This window comes from Triturus cristatus, chromosome 2_1 (genome assembly GCF_964204655.1).
Source record: "Triturus cristatus chromosome 2_1, aTriCri1.1, whole genome shotgun sequence".
Classification (NCBI taxonomy): domain Eukaryota; kingdom Metazoa; phylum Chordata; class Amphibia; order Caudata; family Salamandridae; genus Triturus; species Triturus cristatus.
In genome coordinates this window covers 767,574,069-767,590,330 of record NC_140581.1, presented here as the reverse complement: position 1 = coordinate 767,590,330, position 16,262 = coordinate 767,574,069, and the positions used below count along the sequence as shown (strand labels likewise).

Sequence of the window (16,262 nt, the reverse complement as noted above, 5' to 3'; positions counted from 1 at the left end):
TGCTCCCGCTCTGTCCCTGTGGCATGCCCGCCTGTGGCGCTTGCTTTCGATGGAGCGCTTGGCGCTGTGCTTTAGGGATGATCCCACGGCCTTTGAGGAGTCTTGGGGATCGTTACTGACCTTCTTGTCTAGGGGCCTCCCGTCAGCCGTCATCCCGCCCGCGTGGCGGAAGATGCGTCTCTTCCGGACCTGGCTCTCCACAGACTGAAGCGGTCTCTCCTTCTTTGTCTTTTCGGACGCTATGCAGCAGCCTATGGGGGGGGGGGCGGTGGGAGGGGGGTAGTGGGGGGGGGTGGGGGGTGGGACGGGATACCGGAGGAGTCTGAGGAGGGGTTCCACTGGGTCGCACACGGAGCATCTGAACCACCTATGGGGAATTCTGTAGAGCCTTAGGGCCGGGGGAATCCCGACAGTTATTTGTTATTGTATGACTATGCATGTGCAATGCTACTGTTGTTCTGAAAATCAATAAAAACGATTGCTATAAAAAAAATAATTTTGAAAAGAGATCAGATTTTTTTTTAAATTACGAAAAATGCGAGTGCAAATCCTGTACAATAAAATGTTGGTTTGAAAAGAAGGTAACTGTTACACAATTCTGTTAAATTACACAAAGCACAATATCTCATAATGGTCATTTAACCCCCCCAGGAATAACTGTAGGCTTTTGTGGAACTTTATGCTTTGATCGTGATTTAACAGCTAAAAAATTGTTTTCTCGTGTGTTTAGAGCGACGTATCTTTTAGCTTTTGCATTTTAGCACGGTAAGACACTGATGTAATGGCTGTAGACTCATCTCTATTCACGAATTAAGGAGACACTGTGAACTATGCATGTTGTTCATGCGGCACGGTAGCACTTGGTATAAACACTGAAGTAGGCTTAAACCTTTGCTGCTGAACGGTGAAGGGGCTTTCAATCACGTTTCTATTCTTCTCTTGTTGATTTGACTTATTTTTTATTGTCCTCATCTTACCAAGCTTTTCTATGCGGATCTTATAAAGCCTTTTTAACACTCTGAGGGCCTCGTGGCTTTTCCGCAATCACCTTGGTCTCCGACCAAACCCCTTAGCTTAGGGTAGCTTGATGTAATCATTGGACCAATTCTATTAACCGGAGACTACGTCCCCAACAAATAAGAGGATACCAGACATTAGATGGCTTGTCTGCAGCGCTTTCGTACTCCAAACGAGCCATACTAAATGAGGCCCTGAGCCAGTTCTCCCTTGTTGGTGGTTGGGGGTCTTTCCATTTCTTGCAGATCTCTCTCCGGGCCAAGAGAACCAAGTATAGCAAGAGGCCTCTCTGTAGTGGAGTGACTATATGACTTGTTAGCCCATCGTCTCCAAAGAACACGAATGACAAATTAATGCTAATGTTGATCTTAAAAATATCTTGAAGTGAATCTCCGACGTCTTTCCAGAAGTTCTTCAAAACCGGACATTCAAAGAAAACATGTAAATCGTCTGCCAAGGGTAATAAGCATCTGAAACATTTAGGAGGGGGGGATGGGGCGAATTTAGCAATCTTTGCCGGGGTATAGTACAGCCTATTAATAACAAAAAAGTGGTTCTTCTTCAAACAAGCAGGTTTAACTTGCTTGTATAAAATCTTCAAAGATGGCTCAAACAAAGAACCTATAAATGGACCCAGAGATGTTCCAGACCAAACCATCTCAGAAGAGGATATCTTCTGATCATCAACATCAATTAACAGTTTGTACCATATTGAGATCTCTTTCTTCAATGGATTGATAGATTGACACAAGCTTTCAATATCTCGGTTTCCTCTAAATTCCCCTTTTTCCGCATTGACCCAAGACTTCAGCTGCAAGAATTTAAAACTAGAGAATCCAGCCCCTATTCTAGCTTGGAAGTATTCCCAGGGGTGAATCCCCTCGGAGTCTGCCAGCTCGGACCAGGTGTTAATACCCGCCCTTTTAATAGGTAGCGCTAACGTGTCTTTAAGGCATTCCGGAGTTCCAGGGGAATCCCAAATTGGGGCACAGTCAGAGTAGTATCCAATACCCCACTTAAGTCTGATCTTATGCCATAGCTCTAAGGCTACCCTCAGCACCTTCAGACGAACTCGCTTGAAGAACCTAGGGGCGCCAAACTTATATAGAAAAGACTGGCCCCCACCCCCTCCTTCAGCTCTAACCATTTCTCCCAGCAGCCTACCCCACGCTGACTTCTCGGGTTTCACACATAACATCCGAATACTTTTAAACTGGATAGCTATCGCATACAGACTGATATCTGGGAGGGCCAACCCCCCCTTAACAAGCCTTCGTCTCAACTTCTTCCATGTCAGCCGAGCCCCCTTGTCTCCCCATACAAAACTCTCGATTTTACTCTGTATTTTACTAATACAATTATTAGGAAAAACAAGGGGGATGGTAGAAAATAGATAAGAGAGTTTAGGCAAGATAATCATTTTCACCAAATTAATTTTTCCAAAAATGGTCAAGGGGAGGTTCCTCCATCGGCTAAAGAGACGATCTATTTCTTTAGTTACTCTGTTCAAATTGATCTGTGGGATCATTTCCAGATTCTTAATAATGTAGATCCCTAAATATCTGAATTCAGTACTAACTTTGCCTGACCATTGATCTAAATTCCAGCACATTACTTCTGTCTTAGACCTATTGATCAGATAACCAGACAAGTCCCCAAAATTAGACAGAAGCGCTTCCACCCGAGGGACAGCTCCTTCAGGGTCACTAGTATATATAATTAGATCGTCTGCATATAAAGCTAGCTTACAACTGTATTGTTCTGACCTAAAGGGTCGGATTGAATCATCTAACCTTAGAGCTTGTGCTAACGGCTCTATATAGATGTTAAACAATAGAGGCGACATTGGACATCCCTGCCTAGTACCCCTTTGTATGGAAAAGCTTGATGTCAATATTCCATTTAGGAGAATTTTGGCCGAGGCACCATAATAACAATTTCTTAACGTTTGAATAAAAATAGGTCCAAAACCCGCCTTCGCCATTACTTCCCAGAGGTACATCCAACAAACTCTATCGAATGCCTTGGCGGCATCTACAGCAACTATAGCCAGAGGATCTGATCTCTGCGTGGCCAAATCGATGTTCCCGATTAACAACTGTGTCTGCTCCTGAATGTGCTGTCCAGCAACGAAACCCTTCTGGTCTACATGGATCAACTCTGAGATTACCTTGGCCAATCTCCCTGCTAATATACCCATAAAGATCTTATAGTCAGCATTTAGCAGGGAGATTGGACGATACGAGTCTCCTTTTAAAGGATCTTTGCCAGGCTTCAGAATCAAAACAATTGTTGCCTGTTTTCAGGACTCAGGAACCCTACCCTTAGAGCTATAGACTGAGTTGAAGATGGTACTTAATTGGGGGGTCAGCTCTTCTGCCAGGTGCTTATACACTTCACTTGGAAGTGAATCTGGACCAGCTGCCTTTTTGTTTTTAGACTTCTTTATTTACTCTATTATTTCTTCATGTGTGATAGGAGCCTCTAGCCTGTTCCTGCTTTCCTCTGACAAAGAGGGTAACCTTTTATCCCTCAACCATGCTTGGATTGAACTTGAAGAAGGTAACAAATCTTCTTTATAGAGGTCAGAAAAAAGAGAGAGGAGACAGGCTTGCATATCATTAAAACTAGCTGATGTTTCCCCTTCGACATTAATTATTAGTTCTTTAATGTTGTTCCTTGCTTGGTCAGCTCTAGCCTTCCAAACCAACAGGGCACCAGCCTTTTCTCCATATTTAAAATTCTCCATATTTTTGGAATGAAGATTTAAATTCTTGATAGAGTGTTGTTTGGAGCTGGCAGTTTTGTCCAGTGAGTTGGGTGCTTACATTGTGCAGATATGGTGCTTAGGATATCGGGTTTTCCAGTCCAATCAAAGTTGCCTGATCCTTTTGATTTCATTTGTATTAACAACTGTTATTTACAATGTATAAGGGTTCAAGTCCTGCTTTTGGTACAGTCATGTGTGCATTTCAAGGTCTAGTCAATCACAAAATGTATCAAGGATCTCTCTAATTAGTAAAATCAAAAGAATCAATAGATTTCCTGTTGACTGCACATCAGCTTGTGCTTGTTTTTTGCACTCTTATCCTCTGACCAGTGCCACTGGGAGCTGGGCCATTTATTGTATCCTTGGCTGTGCTTCATGTACTTGAATTAATGGCCTAGTATGACATTTCCCTAGATTTGCAGATGTTCCGCATCCCATCTTCTCCTTTCAGTTTGGGCCACTTTTTTCTCAGTTTGTTGCACTCATTAAAGGTGTGGTTCATTAAGTTATGATCTCTTGGCTCCCTCTGATATGTGGCTCATTAGTGGTGCCCTGTGCAATAAGTGTTATATGGTTATGTGGTTACATGGTTCATTCACATGTGCTTTCTTCTGGTTGTTTGTTTGCCCAGTATTTTTCTTTAGTGGTTCTGTCCATGCGCCTCTTTGTCTTTCTCCCTCCACCATGCTGGTATCATTGTCGTATTGTAACATGCTGCTTCCTTTTTCTAATTGTTCTGGTCGTTAGGTGGCATTGGTGTTTTTTGTGCACTATCCCTGTCTACACAGTACTGGACATATAACTGCAGGGCCTGCGGCCATCCTGAATTCACCAGCTTTCTCCAGCTCTCTGAAGTTGAGCAGGATAGGTACAGGGTATTGCTTAGATGGGAGGAGCACCGCTAAATTAACGGCCTATCTGTCCTGCTGTCTCTGTCTTCTCTCATTAGTACAGCCTTCTAGTGAATGGGTTTTCCTTCTCACCTTGATCTAGGCATCGGTAGCCAGGTCACTGGTTCAGTCCATGGCTGTCATTTGTCTTTTGTTCCCCTTTGGTGGGACATAGCTTGTTGTTTTGTGGGTGCCCCTGAATTATGGTGCAGATTCTGGTTCTACATTCCTGTATGCTCCCTGACAGTTGTTTGTTTCATGTTCACTGCAGATTAGTGGAACTTGCTCTCTTCTTTCTTTCTAGGATTCTGCCTGTTGATTCTGTTTGGATTTCGATCATGATTGATGCTGTGGGCCTACTTTTGTTAAGTGGTATGTTCATTCTTATTGTTTTGATTCCTGGATATCCTATTCTTTCCTTTATTCATTCGCATGTTTCACAGGGTTTTTCCCTATTCATGTGGACACTTGATTTTGTTGATTTGGCCTCATCGAGTACTGTTCATCTTTTCAGTGGTGGTATTCTTTGCCACTCCTTTGCAACCTGTTTGGCTCTGTTGTGGATTCTTTAGGCAGCTAATTGGGATTGTCTCTCTTTCTAGTCATGTGCCTGGTATCTTTAATTCTTGTTTGGCTCATGCCTTGGTGGGTGATCTGGAAGTGGTGATTTCTGTGGGCAGGGTACCTGCTGTTCCTTCTGGTCTACTCAGGCTGCCTTACTGATTGGTTCCTAGTGCAGACTTGCCTCTTTTACATTCTATTAGGAACCTTATTTCTTACCTGATGGGCTTTGTGGCTTGGCTATGGACATTGATATTGATATTATGGGTGCAACTCTGCTCCTGACTTACATGGTGGCTTACGTGTTGATTTTTCTACTGTTTCAAGAGTTTCCATGATGCACATTTGTGTGTGGGTCATCTTGGTTGCCAGATGGACACACAGCGTTTCCAATGGACACAACTTTATTCATATTTGTCCAGTTGTGACATTCTTTTTCTGTCTTGGCTCACATTTATTGTTTGTTAGTTAGCCTTGTGATTTTGCTGTGCGACGTGGCGCTAGGTGTCTCGGTTTCTGTTCCTAGTTCTGGCTCCTATCTTTTTTGCGTCACTTGTGTGTTATTCCCAAGCTTCACTTTTCTTTTATCTCATAGTGCCATATTTCTTCTTTGCATTTGCTTCCTATGCATACATTTACTGCATTGCCTAGTCATGTCTCTCTCACTTTCTCTTTCTCAAGAACTTACTTGGATTGTCAGGCATCTGTCATTGGGCTACTTTTGATCTTCTTCTGTGTATGGTGCCTTTGCTTCTTCCCCCCTCCTCATTGGCATTATAGGGACTCTGCTATCTCTCCTTCGCTGTTCCCTTTTTGCCTTTAGGGTGTGGCTCTCCTCTGGATTCTGTGAGGCTGTGTTCTGAGGGTGCGGTTTCACGGCTGGGTACATCCTCATACTGGACAGACTGGAATGTGGCCACTGAGATCGGTAGTGGCTGAGATTAATTCAAGCCTTTCTTCCGTCGCTGTGTTGTTTGCTGCAGTAGACACCTTAGGTGTGAAGGCTATACCCAGACATTGGTTCTTTTTCCAGTGCCTGAATGCTGGGAAGGCTTCTCCAATTGTTATTTGTATCCTTTGATGATGGTCCAGCTTTCCATTGACAGGTGTTGCATACTGTTATCTTGCTTCTTATGGTATTTACATGGTAGTTGCAAAGGTGTTCAAATCCTGGTCCAAGCAGTTTTCTTGCATCGGGGTGGATATGGTTCTTCGCCTCAGTGCTGGTTGAACAGAGGATTCTTGAATCCTGGTACATTTAATGATGGTCTCAACAGTGTGCCTCCCAGGGACAGTGTTGACCTTTTTGCTCCTCAGTACAGCTGCCCTCCTCCTGTGGTGTCATTTGGAGTGTGTGAGTGATTATGCCTTGTCTTTGGGGTTGCTTGGTGGGTTGGATGTTGGCTGTGGTCTTGCGCAGTCTTCCTTAAGTGCTGTTCTGGGCCAGCATAGGATGTTCTCATGGTTCCTGGCCAAGTGTGCTTGCAGCAGGTTTGCTTTGCTGTGCACAGTACAAAGACAGACTCCATTCACCCTGTCAGTTCACTCTTCCCACTGAACCCTCCTCTGGTAGTGATGTTTGCCACTGCGTTTCAGGTTTAAGTGTGGATTGAGGCTGCCAGGCATTCTTTAGAATTGTGATTTTAAGTGTCTTTGCTCTAGCCTCAATTGGATGCTGGGCTGTAACACGTGCTATGATTCTCCAGAGGTATGCTGCTTCTCCCTGATATTCAAGTTGTAGTTTTTTCCTGGGACCAGGTCATTCTAATGTAGGTTCTTTCAAGCTTTGTATGGCCACTTTTTCGGTCTCTCCTAACACACAGTGCAAGCTTTCTGATTGTGAAATACTTATTCTTAACCTACAGTGGGCCTATAGCCTTCCCATTGCTTACCATTGGTTGGCTTTATTGTCACTCTTATTTGCTTGATTCGTATTCAGTGACTTCCCTTTGTCCATCTAGTCCAACTTGTGTTTGTCCCCGCCTGGAGCATAGTCTCTGTATCATTCTTTTTGCTTGGCTAACTAGTATCATTTTGCTACTCACTTTTTTGTTTTTTGGTTAAGCACTCTGTGAGAATGCATGTGTTTTTGAATTCTCGCCCTCGTATGCTTTTCCCCCATAATACCCGCTACAAACATGCTCCATGTTGCTCTCTCCCTTGTGCGATTACCTCCACCCATTCTTTGTAATGCTGTCTCCTTGTGTGATTCTTCCCCTGCAAAACACCATAGTACCATGCTCCATGTATCTCTCTCCCTCGTGTGCCTCATCCCTGCTAAACACCCCATTCTCTATGTTACTGTCTCCTTTGTGTGGTTTTCCTCCAGCAAACACCTAATCCCTGTCCCTGCATTCTGTGCTGCTCTATCTTTTGTGTCTTTCCCCACACCCCTGTGTCCATTGTGCTCCCTCCTTTAGTACTTCTCCCTCCCGTGGAAAACACTCCCCAGGCTCTGTCCCTCATGTGTTCACCCCTGCAATTTCCACCCCTGAGTTCCATGTTGTTCTTCCCTTTGTGTGCCCCCACCTAAAAACACCCAAAACTCTTTGCCTCGTGCTCCTCCCCCCCACAACCTGCACCCTCCTGCTATCTGTGTTGCTATCTCTGTCATGTGCTTTCGCACCGGAAAATGCAACTTTCCTTCATGCTGCATGTTGCTCTCTCACTTATGTGGTTTCCCCCACTCAACCCACCACCCCACCCTCAAACAGCATAGGCAAACATTATAGGTCCAAAAGGTGATACTTATTGGCTTTGATAATGCTTTTTGTTTACAGATGTGTGTGGCCTCTCATGGAGCTCTGGTTTTTTTCTACAACTCTTCTGAACATTTACCTAATCTGTTTTTTTGACCCAGCGCTACCATTGCTGTTTGTAGTGACATGTTGCCTCTCCATCTTCTTCTGAGCCATCTGGTAGCTGGTGGGTGGGTTGGTTGATGCTGCCATTTGTGGTGGCTTACGTGTTGATTGTTCCAGTGTTTCATGAGTTTACATGAGTCACATTTGTGTGTTGGTCATCTTGGGTGCCGCATGGACACACAGCGTTTCCAATGGACACACATTTTATTGTGATTGTCCAATTGTTTGGCATTCTTTGCCTGTCTCCGCTCAAATTTATTGTTTGATAGGTAGCTTTTTCGTTTTGCTGTGGGTCACAGCACTAGGTGCCTGGGTTTCTGTTCCATGTTCTGGCTTCTATCCATTTTGCTTCACTTGTATTATTCCCAAGCTTACTTTTCTTTTATCTCCTAGTGCTATAATTAATCTTTGCATTTGCTTCAGTGCATACATTTATTGCCTGCCTAGTCATGCCTCTCTTACTCTTTCTCAACAGCTTCAGTTTTTTTTACTTGAGTTGTCGAGCATCTGTCATTGGGCTACACTTTATCTTCTTCTGTGTTTGATTCAGCTGTTTCTTTCCAGCCTCGTCATTGGGTATTAGGGGGACTCTGCTCTCTCTCCTTTGCTGTTCCCTTTTTACCTTTCCTCTGGATTCTGTGAGGTTGTGTTCTGAGGGTGCGGTTTCACAGCTGGGTACATCCTCATACTGGATAGACTAGAATGTGGCCACTGGGATCGCCAGTGGCTGAGATTAATTCAAGCATTTCTTCTGTCACTTTTTTGTTTGCTGCAGTAGACACCTTAAAGTGAAGGGTATGCCCAGACATGGGTCCCGTGCTCACTGTGACATAGGTCTAACTTTAGGTATCTACAGTGGCTTGCACTCCAGAACCGGTCGCGGTTTACTTGTGCTCGCACTGGAGGGGATCTAGGCTGGTAGATCAGGCTAGAGTGTTCCTAACGGAGCAGGGCAAAGACTTATTTGCATAAGGGTGGTATCTATTTAGAGTGACATAGTGACATGTCCCATGGACCATTGCCTATTCCCTAACACATCGGAGCATTTGCGACCATAAAATGCTTAGTGCATCTACCGTCCGGTCACTAAGTGCTGGTTGAACCATTTATACTTAGGGAATTTGATATTAACCAAAGAGAAGCTCAGGAAGGCGAGGATCTCTAAAGCTAAAAGCATGTTCTGATTGTACCGGTTTAAATGATCTGATGATGTGATATTGTTTTGTTCATCCTAAACAGATATTGATGAATGCCACACTCCAGGGATCTGCATGAACGGACAGTGCATAAACACTGAAGGGTCATTTCGCTGTGACTGCCCACCAGGCCTTGCGATTGGAGTGGATGGCCGTGTTTGCGTAGGTGAGGAATCTGTACTGCACAGGCTAAAGACGTCGAAGGTTTTATGTTCCTTAAAAAGTAATGCACATTTGTCAATTTTTTTTATTTCCGAAAACATTTCAGCTACTTTCTTTGTGTTGTGGAAACATTTTGCCACCTCTAGATAAAGTCCATTGTACATGAATTGACCAGACTTCCAATAACACACACACGCACCACTCTTCCCTACCATATTAGAAACACTCTGGGAGTCTGGAAGTTCAGGATGATGTCAGCACACTTTACATGGCCTGCATAACCACATATGGTGTGCCATTGGATTTTACTTCAACCCTTAAGCTTCAAATTACTCAAAAGGAATCAATGTCGATCAATTTCTATAAAATGCCAGCTACGTTCTGTGTGGTCGAATATGTAGGGAAAGTAATTGCATGGAAGGTGACCTCATTAAAAAGCATTTAGGAAACTGTCGTTCTTTGAAGATTCATATTTTCTGTGGTTTCCTAATGCACCTTTCCATATGCTGCATGATTCATTTGTCATCAAGATACACTGTGTTTCCAGCCTCTCGACTTCCAGCCCCGCATTATGCTTTGAATAAACATTTTGCACTTTCAACACGTTCCATGTCTCAGACACCAGATAAGCAGCACTCTTGCTAATCCGGCCTCAGGAAAGTAATGTTTCTGTTTCCCCTCACTCCAACCCTTTCTAGACACCCACATGCGCAGCTCTTGCTATGGAGGAATTAAAAAGGGGGTTTGCATCCGCCCTTTCCCTGGGGCTGTGACTAAATCCGAATGCTGTTGCGCCAGCCCGGATTATGGCTTTGGGGAGCCGTGTTTACCTTGTCCTTCCAGGAACTCAGGTAAATGTTTAAATGTATTTGATCATTGAACTGTGATGCCTCGACCATTTTTTCTATGTTATGACCAGTCGTTTAATCTAGCTTACAAAGTTGATGTTCATTGCATGAGTCCTACACCAGTGTCCGTATTTTTCATTGCGGGGGGCAATTCATGTGTGCGCCCGTTTTTTAGCACCCCCAGGGCACAATGGTATTACAGAAGGGGCTTCAGACGCTTGTGCATCCCTATGTGTGATACAGATAGTGTTGGCGCACATTTTGCGCCAGCGCATTCATTAGAGGGCGTTCCCTCATTTGAATAAGGGCGTGGCTCCATGCACATGAGGGAATCATTTTGCCTCTGTGACCACACCGCATTGCCGATGTTGAAGAGGCGCACCAAAAGTGTGCCGCAAAAAGATGGTCTAAAGGCAGCCCTCTGGGAGGTAGAAAGGGATCCCAAGGACATCTCAGACATCCCACTGCAGGAGGGTGCAGTCACTCTGTGCACCCACCTGCAAGGCGATCTCTAATTCCCCTTAAAAGTGCAGGTGGGTTGCTGCCTGCAGAATGAAACACTGAGCAGCTTTTAAACAGCTGCTCTGTATTTCTCTTGAATGTATTACCCTGGAGGCAGCACAGGTTTGTGGCTGCCCTGGGGCAGCAACTTTATTCAAATACATGTGTTGCCTTGCTTGCGCTGGGCGCGCCTTTTGAAAAGTGTGCCGTGGCGCAAAAAGGAAAGTGCGCCGTATTGGTAATATGGCACCAGATGGAGACTCTCATGCTGGAGGGTGATGTGTGACAGTCACAGACCTGTAAGCACAGATCTGCCTCTTCCAGACACTAGGCCACACATTATGCACAAATTTAGCACACAGGGCCAATGAACGTGTGCAATTTGATGTGGCAAATTCTTTTTTTCAATTTGAGCAAATTGCTCATTTTTTCAACATACAGCCATGATGACAGGGAAACACTACATTTAGAGAAGAGGAGGTTCTTGAGGTCAGTTTTGATGTCAAGTAGTAAACGACTGAGCATCCTAGTGGAGGGCTAATGGCAGTGGCGGCTGGTGACTTTTAAAAGTGGTGCGACATAAAGGTTGTTTGCGACTTTGACAGAGCAAGTGAGCCAAGTGGCCCAAATAGGGTTCGTGGGGGAGAGTTTCCTTTTTCTCCCATGAACATTTTAAGATATAGAGTGCAAAATAATGTATTTTAAAGCATTTTGGAGAATAATTTGAATAAAGGGTATAGGTTTAAACAGAGAATTTTACACAAAATGTAAATTTCCAGCTCTTGGGTTCTCAAGAATCTGATGACATGACTATCTTCAATGATTTTCCACGGGGCATAATTGGTGCATAACTATTTTGCACTAATTTGACTGCTAATGTAGTTTAAAAAAAAGTAGCAAACTGATTTGTTTTCAAACTTGTCCCTCTTTAATTAAGTACAACAAAATGTATTTGTTGTGTTTCCTCTTCGGAAATACATTTAAATAGTGCAAATCAAAGCTTTTTTTTTGGCACTAGCACACAAACATTTATATAATATGCCTGATGTGAAGAGTGCAGCTAAATCGGTTTGTGCCATACCTTTTACACAAGATGAAAAAATTATGCAAACTATCTCTGCCTCATTTTTAGCACCAATGCTTAACTTTTGAAAAAATGTCACACTGTAATTTGTGACAAATCTATGGATCAAATGTAGGAAACGTCGATATATATATATATATATATATATATATATATATATACACACATATATATATATATATATATATATATATATATATATATATATATATATATATATATATATAATATATATATTTAAATCTCGACACCAAAAACCCTAGTGGCCTGAATCAAACTGAAGACTTATACACATATCTATAGCATTGTTTTATGAGAATATATTATATTTGTGTAATTTTGTAATTCCTTGAAGATGGTCAATCTGTCGTATGAAGACACCATACTGTATTAACTTAAGAAATGAGGAGAACCAATCTATCTTTTTTAAAAATCTATCAGATTAATCAGCTGCACCTTTAGTATTTAGTATTTTATACTTTTAGATGTTTCTCACGGCTGGTTTAGTGTAGGTAATTTTAGAGTGTATTAGGATTTTTGTTTAGTTTTAACATTAGCACATTGCACTTTTCACTTATATACAATATGCACTTTAGGCAACCAGAAGCCAATGAATATCAGATGGATATATGCCAATAAGCACATTTGATCTTATAGATTTGGGTCAAATTTACGACACATCCTGGTATTTAAACCTGGACTTGCAACAAAAATTGAAAACATCGACAAATTGCATTTTAGAATATGGAGCAATTTTAAGAAAAACTTTTTAAAAAAATTCTCTACGTGTTTACATCTTCTAACATTTGCACATTTGCACAAGAAATGGCAGCTATCAAATAGTCCAATGTATTATATTTTAGAACCATAGGAAAACTATTTTAATATGTTATTTAAACATTTATTGGTTTTAACCCCTGTGTTTCTGTATTGTACAATAAGACTAATTTGGTATATCTATTATGTTTATGGTTGCTGACACCCAACGGATGTTGTTGTGCTTTGTCACTTTAAATAACACAAAAAAACGAAAAAAGTAACAGCCTACTTAAACTTATCAAGCACCACTAAGCGCGTCATGTGATCAAGATCCCTAGAGGATCGAAATGCGTCAGGCGAGTGCGAGTGTGCAAGGGAAAAGAACAATAAATTGAACTTGAACGTATTTGTGGTCCGTCCTCCGTTATTGTTCGAAGCTGGAAGCCTTGCAGTGATTGGAGTGTAACGTATATATATATATATTCACTGAAAAAACCATAGGTTTCACACATGTTATAGTTAGCTGGAAATTTTACTGATAAAAAACCAATGAAATTCCCCCGTTATAGTTACTGTAAGCAACTATAACTCACGCGACCGCAATCCTCTGCTGATGCTAATACTGTATTTAGACACTTATTTGCCCATGTCTTCTTCCATTAAATTTTAGCTATACATATATTACAAATTTTTTTTTTTCATAAAGACACATATGTCATCAGCAGAGGATTACGGTCGCGTGAGTTATAGTTGCTTACAGTAACTATAACGGGGGAATTTCATTGGTTTTTTATCAGTAAAATTTCCAGCTAACTATAACATGTGTGAAACCTATGGTTTTTTCAGTGAATTAGCAAGTTTTTTTAAATGCTAATTCCTAACTATAACGTGTGTGAAACCTATGGTTTTTTCAGTGAATTTGTACGGTTTTTTAAATGCTAAGTTACTTTACGCCATTCGTGGCGTGCGCGCCCACTTAACGCAGTTCGTTCCGTGCACGCACGGTGCGCTTCGCGCACCGTGCGCGCACAGTGAGCACGCGGTGCGCTTCGCGCACCGCGCGCCCACTTTACGCAGTTAGTGCCGTACACGCAAGGTGGGCACGCAGTGCGCTACGCGCACCGCGTGCCCACGTAACGCACCGTGCGCACATGGAGGACATATTATGCGCTTCCTTGTGATAGGTAATCTGTTAAATTTAATTTGTAAGTGATGACAATAATATGCCATGCACAGAGAGTGCGTTTTTTTTTTTTTATATATGTTTTAGCGTAAGCGCACGGTACGCGTACGGTAAGCGTAATCGGCGAAATTTTCAAAAAATAAAAATTTACCGTTTTTGGCCTTGGGGGATCTTTGAGGACTCAACTAACATGGCTATGTGCATGGGCGCTGTCTAAACAGCCCCTTTATATGTTTTTTCCCTTTGTTTACAGCCCCTCCCTCACAGTGCGAGAGAGAAAATGGCGGCCGCCGCTTCCTGGTTTCGACCGATTCGAATGTTTACTTAGATGTAACAGCCAATCAGAATCGCGCTCGCGCACGCCACTGTACGCGTACGGTAAGCGTACCGTAAGCGCACCGTAAGCTGGCTCAGATATATATATTGATTTAAAGGCTATTTTCTCTGAATCTACTGAACAGATTTACACCAAACCTACAAAAGGCACTTCCTTGACCTGAGGACTACCTCTCTGCCAAATTTCAAGTAATTCTGTTCAGCCGTTCGGGCTGTAGCCCTGTCTAAAGGTCCTATGGAAAAATGCATGGGAAAAACGCGTTTTGGGACCCCCCTTTTATCTCAGCCCCCGCTTGACGAATCCCCCCGAGACTTTCAGGGTAGGAGCGGAGCGTAGCCCCTTCCAGGAACTCAGGTAAATGTTTAAATGTATTTGATCATTGAACTGTGATGCCTCGACCATTTTTTCTATGTTATGACCAGTCGTTTAATCTAGCTTACAAAGTTGATGTTCATTGCATGAGTCCTACACCAGTGTCCGTATTTTTCATTGCGGGGGGCAATTCATGTGTGCGCCCGTTTTTTAGCACCCCCAGGGCACAATGGTATTACAGAAGGGGCTTCAGACGCTTGTGCATCCCTATGTGTGATACAGATAGTGTTGGCGCACATTTTGCGCCAGCGCATTCATTAGAGGGCGTTCCCTCATTTGAATAAGGGCGTGGCTCCATGCACATGAGGGAATCATTTTGCCTCTGTGACCACACCGCATTGCCGATGTTGAAGAGGCGCACCAAAAGTGTGCCGCAAAAAGATGGTCTAAAGGCAGCCCTCTGGGAGGTAGAAAGGGATCCCAATGACATCTCAGACATCCCACTGCAGGAGGGTGCAGTCACTCTGTGCACCCACCTGCAAGGCGATCTCTAATTCCCCTTAAAAGTGCAGGTGGGTTGCTGCCTGCAGAATGAAACACTGAGCAGCTTTTAAACAGCTGCTCTGTATTTCTCTTGAATGTATTACCCTGGAGGCAGCACAGGTTTGTGGCTGCCCTGGGGCAGCAACTTTATTCAAATACATGTGTTGCCTTGCTTGCGCTGGGCGCGCCTTTTGAAAAGTGTGCCGTGGCGCAAAAAGGAAAGTGCGCCGTATTGGTAATATGGCACCAGATGGAGACTCTCATGCGGAGGGTGATGTGTGACAGTCACAGACCTGTAAGCACAGATCTGCCTCTTCCAGACACTAGGCCACACATTATGCACAAATTTAGCACACAGGGCCAATGAACGTGTGCAATTTGATGTGGCAAATTATTTTTTTCAATTTGAGCAAATTGCTCATTTTTTCAACATACAGCCATGATGACAGGGAAACACTACATTTAGAGAAGAGGAGGTTCTTGAGGTCAGTTTTGATGTCAAGTAGTAAACGACTGAGCATCCTAGTGGAGGGCTAATGGCAGTGGCGGCTGGTGACTTTTAAAAGTGGTGCGACATAAAGGTTGTTTGCGACTTTGACAGAGCAAGTGAGCCAAGTGGCCCAAATAGGGTTCGTGGGGGAGAGTTTCCTTTTTCTCCCATGAACATTTTAAGATATAGAGTGCAAAATAATGTATTTTAAAGCATTTTGGAGAATAATTTGAATAAAGGGTATAGGTTTAAACAGAGAATTTTACACAAAATGTAAATTTCCAGCTCTTGGGTTCTCAAGAATCTGATGACATGACTATCTTCAATGATTTTCCACGGGGCATAATTGGTGCATAAATATTTTGCACTAATTTGACTGCTAATGTAGTTTAAAAAAAAGTAGCAAACTGATTTGTTTTCAAACTTGTCCCTCTTTAATTAAGTACAACAAAATGTATTTGTTGTGTTTCCTCTTCGGAAATACATTTAAATAGTGCAAATCAAAGCTTTTTTTTTTGCACTAGCACACAAACATTTATATAATATGCCTGATGTGAAGAGTGCAGCTAAATCGGTTTGTGCCATACCTTTTACACAAGATGAAAAAATTATGCAAACTATCTCTGCCTCATTTTTAGCACCAATGCTTAACTTTTGAAAAAATGTCACACTGTAATTTGTGACAAATCTATGGATCAAATGTAGGAAACGTCGATATATATATATATATTCACTGAAAAAACCA

General features: G+C 42.7%; 1 protein-coding gene across 1 annotated transcript in view; it reads left to right on the top strand.

The window, feature by feature from the left end:
- FBN2 (fibrillin 2) overlaps positions 1 to 16,262 on the top strand; it is a 969,744-nt gene that overhangs the window by 605,825 nt on the left and 347,657 nt on the right. The window contains exons 15-16 of the mRNA XM_085632710.1: positions 9,342 to 9,464; positions 10,159 to 10,311. Coding sequence (XP_085488836.1) covers positions 9,342 to 9,464; positions 10,159 to 10,311 — 276 coding nt within the window. The remainder of the gene's footprint in view (positions 1 to 9,341; positions 9,465 to 10,158; positions 10,312 to 16,262) is intronic.